The sequence below is a fragment of the Hydra viridissima genome, unplaced genomic scaffold (assembly GCF_058129835.1).
Source record: "Hydra viridissima isolate aposymbiotic clone 2 unplaced genomic scaffold, HvirCarnegie_v1 scaffold_9, whole genome shotgun sequence".
Taxonomy (NCBI): Eukaryota; Metazoa; Cnidaria; class Hydrozoa; order Anthoathecata; family Hydridae; genus Hydra; species Hydra viridissima.
In genome coordinates this window covers 1,213,283-1,220,309 of record NW_028324308.1, presented here as the reverse complement: position 1 = coordinate 1,220,309, position 7,027 = coordinate 1,213,283, and the positions used below count along the sequence as shown (strand labels likewise).

At 24.0% G+C, this 7,027-nt stretch overlaps 1 protein-coding gene across 9 annotated transcripts; it reads left to right on the top strand.

Moving 5' to 3' along the window:
• The first annotated feature begins 1,534 nt into the window (after positions 1 to 1,534).
• Positions 1,535 to 6,809, top strand: LOC149883524 (uncharacterized). 9 transcript variants are annotated; one of them, XM_090097737.1, is made up of 8 exons: positions 1,537 to 1,815; positions 2,500 to 2,590; positions 2,859 to 2,923; positions 3,069 to 3,241; positions 3,498 to 3,565; positions 3,772 to 3,887; positions 5,418 to 5,684; positions 6,252 to 6,803. In XM_090097737.1, exons 3-7 carry the CDS (start codon positions 2,899 to 2,901, stop codon positions 5,423 to 5,425), a joined length of 390 nt encoding a protein of 129 aa, XP_089953863.1. In that variant the 5' UTR covers positions 1,537 to 1,815; positions 2,500 to 2,590; positions 2,859 to 2,898; the 3' UTR covers positions 5,426 to 5,684; positions 6,252 to 6,803. The 9 variants fall into 9 exon arrangements, with proteins under 9 accessions (XP_089953860.1, XP_089953861.1, XP_089953859.1 ...); XM_090097734.1 differs by lacking the exons at positions 5,418 to 5,684; positions 6,252 to 6,803 and having other exon boundaries at positions 1,535 to 1,815; positions 2,500 to 2,600; positions 3,772 to 4,237; XM_090097733.1 differs by lacking the exons at positions 5,418 to 5,684; positions 6,252 to 6,803 and having other exon boundaries at positions 1,536 to 1,815; positions 3,772 to 4,236.
• Positions 6,810 to 7,027: the final 218 nt, after the last annotated feature.

Sequence of the window (7,027 nt, the reverse complement as noted above, 5' to 3'; positions counted from 1 at the left end):
TACTCTGCAGCTTTTGAAAGTCAACGAACTGATTTCAGGAAGTGAAAGTCCCTATGTAGTTATGATATAGTACCTTTAAGGTGGTACCAGGGTAAAAAACGGCTATTTTTGATAAAATTTTGAAAAATACCAAAATTAATGTTTTGAATTCTTAAATCTACCTATTTCAATATGCGTTTTGCAAAAAGTCAAAAATCTTCTTAATTTTAATCAAATTTGGCCTTTTTTTAAAGAGCAGTTTGGTTCTTGCTTCATAACAACGACCTTAGAAACGCTTTTTATCTCGCTAAATCTCAATTTTTCAGAAAAAATAACTTTTCATAGAAAATAGATAATGGGCTGAAATTTTGCAGATTTAAAGATGAACATATTACGAATGTTGTCTATGAAGCAAATTTTTGTTATTTTTTATTTAAAACTCATTTTTATCATGCTTTTGTCCCAAACTTCCCTTAATTTTATATCTTAAAGTTCGAATGTCAACCTGGTAAAATTAAAAATGTTTTAAAAAATTCTGTTTCATAGACAACATTCTAAATACATTAAAGAATTCATGTTCAAATTTTCAAGCAGTTTTGACTCTTTTTGAGTTAGTTATATTAGATGAAAGAATAAGCAGGTTTGGGGGTAAAATAACACTAATTATGCGCATAATTAATGACGTTATCACTAAAATTTTTTTATTTGGCTACTGTTTTATATATTTTTTTTGTTCATTAATAGAAAAGAGCTAAAGTCTATTAATAGTTTTCAATTTCTTGTTAAAAAGTTAAAAATAGTTTTCAATTTCTTGTTTACCCTGGTACCACCTTAATATACCTATACATTATTTCATAAAAACAACTATTTAAAAATTGTTATTAAGAAACTGTCTTAAATATTTCTATAATTAGTAGGTAAGCACTTTATGTATTTTTCGTAGCTTTTAATAATTTTAAGGTATTTTCATATATTTGTAAAGCATTGTGTTAAAGTGTAAATTAACTAACTGCCAATTTTGAAGTTTTTGATTTTTATTTATTTATTTTTAATATTGTATTACAAAAAATTCTTATAAAGAGTATTTCACAAGAAGCGTCATATACCACTTTACATTTGTGCAAAATTTCAAATCTCTATTTTTAGTAACAAAAAAGTTATCGATTTTTGGTCCGAAACACACCTTTATTTTCCACTGTGCAGCGTAGAAAAAGCGTTACAGTGACAAAAACAACGTCTTTTCAACGTTGAATTAATGTCCATTTTTGTATACTAAATCGCGGTAAATTGAAACGTTGAATAAGCGTTGAAATTGTAACGTAATTTAGCTTCTCAAAATAAAACGTTTATTCAACGTGGAATCACTTTACGCAAAAAGCCACTTTAAAAACGTTTCAAAATTTATGCATAATCAACGTTAAAAATAAACCGCTTTTTAAACGTTACATTTTCAACGTTGAAAAAGCGTTTAAATTTCAACGTATATTATCTTCTCAAAAAATCGCGTTTATTCAACGTGGAATAAAAGTACGCAAATAATCACAGTAAAAACATCGCAAAGTTTAAGGTTTATCAACGTTACACGTTAGCTGCTTTTTCAACGTATTTAAGCTATTTATAAAACAACGTTTATTCAACGTTACGTATACCCACGTTGAAAATGTGGTAATTAAAAAACGTTGAAAAAGTGTTTTTTTGCCAACGTTAATAAAACGTTGCTTTCGCAACGTTGAGGAAGTAGCACATTGACAATTTTTGTCTCATTGATGTAGCCATTACTAAAATAATTTGCCGTAGTGGAAAGGCAAGGAAAACTTAATAGAATGCATGCAGATGGTATAAAAAATATTTTAAAGTTATATTTTATAACCTATTTTTAATGCGACTAATTTAAAACTTTTAGATTTTATATCAAAGTGTATATAATATACATAAATCTCAGGGTAAATTCGATTTATTCAGGTTATTTTTGTCAATATTTTTATTTTATTTTAAGTTGACCATTTTAATAAAATGCTCAACTTTTTAAAAAAAGTTATTTCTTAGTTATAAATAGTACTTTATTTTAACAATGCTCAGATGTACAAAGTAATATCAAAGCTTATAAATTATAATAAGTCAGACTAAATTTAGTCTGTTAACAGACTAAACTTTAAAGACTCATTGTGTGTTTGTATGTCATATTATATATTCATTTTTTTAAAATTTCACATAAATGTATATAAATATCTATACAAAATGAATTTCAGCTTAGTCAGTAGCAAACTTTGGAAATTTTTAAATTAGTTGTTGGAGTAGTAAACCATTAAAGGAAAATTCTGCCTCAAACATTTTCAAAACATGACAGCTATTTGTATATATACACATAAATTATATATATATATATATATATATATATATATATATATATATATATATATATATATATATATATATATATATATATATATATTTATATATATATATATATGTAAATAAAAAATATATATATGTAAATAAAAAAAAAAGATATCCATTTAGATAATCTATTATAATGGCTTCACAATCTTGGGCTTAAGTTGTTTATTTTGAAAATAAGATTGAAACAGAGGCAGTTGTTCCATCTTGTTGGGTAAAAGATAGTTGGTTATTTTTACTGTATTCATTGCTATATTAATTGTTAAATATGAATAAAAAAAACTATTATTAATGTTTTATATTAATAGTAAAGTGCAATATCAAATAAACTTTTTTCTTTCTAATTTGGGATAAGTAATATTTTGAATCTGTTTATTTTATTATTATTGCCTAGATATATATTGTAATCTGTTTACACTTATTCTACATTTTAGTTTTTACATTTATGGTTTACATTTATTTTACTAAATAATTATTAATAGATAAAGAAGCATGTGAAGGATTTAGTTTCATGACTCTGGAATGAGGAATCTGAAGAAGAATGTGAGTAATTATGTTTGTGAATAATTGTGTTTCTTTTTGGATTTGTCTTTTCTTTGTTTTTTATATGGTAAAGAATAAAAAAAAAAGAGTTGTATGTATTTAAAAAAAAAATGTACATACATGCTTAATAAATTGCTTTTTTTTTTTAGAATTTCAGAAAAAGGTTTTTAAACAACTTTTAGAAATTGAAAATATGGTAAAGGATCTTCAAAATGTTTCTTCAGATATATGCGAAGATCTGCAAATAAGTGCATTGAGTTCAATAGAACAACTTATTGAGCTAGATACTACATTAAATGACAGTGTCATTTTTTCTAAATGGGTAAGTTACCCTGTTGCTATTGCTAGTTTGAATTTTTTCTTTATATTGTCATGGTAAATTGATTTACCTTATTAACTGTAAAGTTGATTAAAGAATATAATTTTATTTTATTTATTATAATTTGTCATTCTATACATACTTTTTGTTTTTTCAAGTTTCAATGTTTTTTAATTTGTTTAAAAATATTAGGGATTTTATAAAAGATTGCCTTATTTTATATAATTATTTAAGCATTGATTAAAGATTTTTTTAAAAGCAGGTATCGCAAATATCGAAAATTGGTGGAGTTAACTTAAAAGATAATGTAAAATGTGTTATTCAGCGGTAGGTCAATTTTCTACACCTTTCCAAGCAAAAATGGCAATGGTTTTTATTGGATTATTTAAAAAGTGTTTGCGAAATATATTTATTATATTAAATATAATTATACGCTTTTTTAAGCATATCATTATATGCTTTCTTTCCTGTAGCATGAATGTTGGATTGTACAATATTGTAAATATTGATTCAAATAATTACTAACTTTTTAGACTGTTAACGATTGAGTTGCGCTGTTTGTTAAACATGAAGGGACAAATCAATTCCATGAACAAAACCAAACAAAAGTTTGCTTTTTCAAAGACAAAATTGTATCATGTTTTAGTTGGTAATATGTTTTGTTTAAACTTTTTAAGTATGCAGATTTTTACTAATAGCATTTAAGTTTGAATTTTATATTTTAAAGAGTGTCTCAAAAAGATACCCAGATGAAGCAGGGATTTATGAAGCTGTAAAATCAATTCTGAAATATTTGCCAATAAGTTTTTCTAGAAAGCAGTAATCGGAAGTTTAGAGTTTTTTAATGACATTTTAGGATATGTGATATGATTTTGTTTGTGTCTTGTGTAAAGCGCTTTTTCTTAAATATATGTTTATTTGTTTAATCTTTCATTGTATTGTAAATTGTTTTATTCAAGCTTTTCAAATTTAAGCAACTACAGTCAGCTAATTAGATTGCTTCAGAGAAACTGATGATAGTAAAAGTTTATATATATATATATATATATATATATATATATATATATATATATATATATATATATATATATATATATATATATACATATATATACATATATATACATATATATATATATGTATTAGGGTGTCCCAAAAACACTATTTTTGAAAATAATTTGTTCCCACCCCCTAAATATGCTCTATTTAATACAAAAACACTAGGTTTAAAATTTTTTTGGAATAAAAAATATTTTAAGGGGTCCTTATAATTTCAAAAAAAAAGTTTTTCAAAAATATGTCAATATATATATATATATATATATATATATATATATATATATATATATATATATATATATATATATATATATATATATATGTATATATATATATATATATATATATGTATATATATATATATATATATATTTATATATATACATATATATACACGTATATATCCAAATAATTTTAAATGTATTCTTAAAATAGAGTGCTCAATGTTCTTAAAAGAACATAGCAATAATAAATTAGTAAAAATCATTTATCAAACTTATTTCATTTTACACTGTGTTTCATCAATTAAGACATCAGAAAATTTCATCAATTAAGACTCATCAGAAAATTTCATCAATTAAGACTCATCAGAAAATTTCATCAATTAAGACTCATCAGAAAATTTCATCAATTAAGACTCATCAGAAAGTTTCATCAATTAAGACTCATCAGAAAAGTTCATCAATTAAGACTCATCAGAAAATTTCATCAATTAAGACTCATCAGAAAAGTTCATCAATTAAGACTCATCAGAAAATTTCATCAATTAAGACTCATCAGAATAGATATTTTGTAAGTTTTATAATTTTCAAAAGAATATTAAATTTTCTGAATAATTATAAAATTTTAATAAAATTATAAAATTTTATAACGCTTAAACACCTTCATTTAACATATATATGCATTTGATATTTATATATACATCATACACTTGATAAAAAATTTTTCATCAAATAAAAGTATAGTTTGTATTGTATATACTAAAGAACTAGCTGTAAAATAAGCATCATTGTTATTTAAGCACAATTAGGTTAAGCACAATAGTTTCTCTTGTTCTCTTTCTGATGTTAATCTTGTTTAACTAAAGTTTAATTTTACCTGCTTGCCTCTTTTATTTTAGATGCCTAGAATTGGTTGCTACAAGAAATGGTAATCAGGTGAAGTAACTATTCCAAGAACAACATGTTGGAGGATGTCAAAAGTTAACTGTGCTCAACAACAGAATGAGAGCACCTCTGATGACAATGATTCTATTGACGATGAATTTATGGATCATTTATCTGACTTAGATGAACCAAAAAATGAAACAATCAATAATGAGTTTGATGAAAATGAAAGTTCAGAGAGTCCACCTCTGTATCCTGGCTCAAAGATAAATGTCTCTAATGTATGTTTATGCATAATGACTTTTGTTTTGCACTTTAATTTGTCCTACGAAGCCTTAGTGGCGTTGTTAACTCTCTTAACTATTTTATTGCCACACAGTGTTTTGCCTACATCTAAATATTTTTTTTTGAAGTTTTTTAAGAAGGAAAAAGAGTTATATGAAAAAGTTTTTTTTTGTGATGTTTGTGAAGTTGCTTTAAGTCTTAATAAGCAGTGTACAAAATGTTTGAAATATTTTACATCATTCTATCTTCATAAGAAATGCAATTATTATTATTGTTTTAGTATATTTTTTTAGTATTATTTTGATTACCGTATAATCTCTAATAGTAAGGCCAGGTTTATGTTTCAGTTGTCCCCAATCAAATTTTTTTATTTTAAAGTAATGATCGATTTTTAAATATACATATGTTTTTGTTTTTATAATTTATCCTTGGTTTTTAAAGTTAATTATGTTTATACCTGTTATACTATTTTATGTTTGCTTACTATTTTACTGTTTATTTTATATATGTTTTTATATAATTATTATATATGTCCTTTATATATTGTATCTTTTTTTTTTTAGCTCCAAAGTCCCAAACGGAAAAGAATGCGTCAAGCACAATTTAAAAGACATACTCACGAACTTTACGATACTTACATACTCACGAACTTTACGATACTTACATACTCACGAACTTTACGATACTTACATACTCACGAACTTTACGATACTTACATACTCACGAACTTTACGATACTTACATACTCACGAACTTTACGATACTTACATACTCACGAACTTTACGATACTTACATACTCACGAACTTTACGATTTTCTTAATTTTTTTTTTGTTTTGATTACTTGTCTGTGGAGAACGAACCGCTAAACTCATGATTTTTTCGCCTCAAAATATACTAAAATATACTAATAAAAAAAATTTTAAAAAGTTTAGATAAATTATCAGGAAAAATAAACAAATTGCATTTATTCGAAAACAAAAAATGTACGTACAGCCTTTTGATTCTCGACCAATGAGATACACATTTTTTTTATTCAATTTTTTTTCAAAGTTTTTCAAACAAGCTCGGGTAAGTTTATGCAAAATGATTATGCTTTATCAAATATTTTGTAGATTGTTTTATGATTTAAATTTCTATCAAAACAAAAAAAATAGAAATACAACTGATTTTCTGTTTTGTTTGTTTAAATGGTTAAAATAGAAAAAAATTTGATTTATAAAAATTTGTATTCATACTTAAGGTAGTTTATTATTTATATATTGTATTTTTATTCTAAATATCGATATTTTTAAATAAATGCTATATTAAATTTTTTTTTTTCCTATGCTTAATTTGTC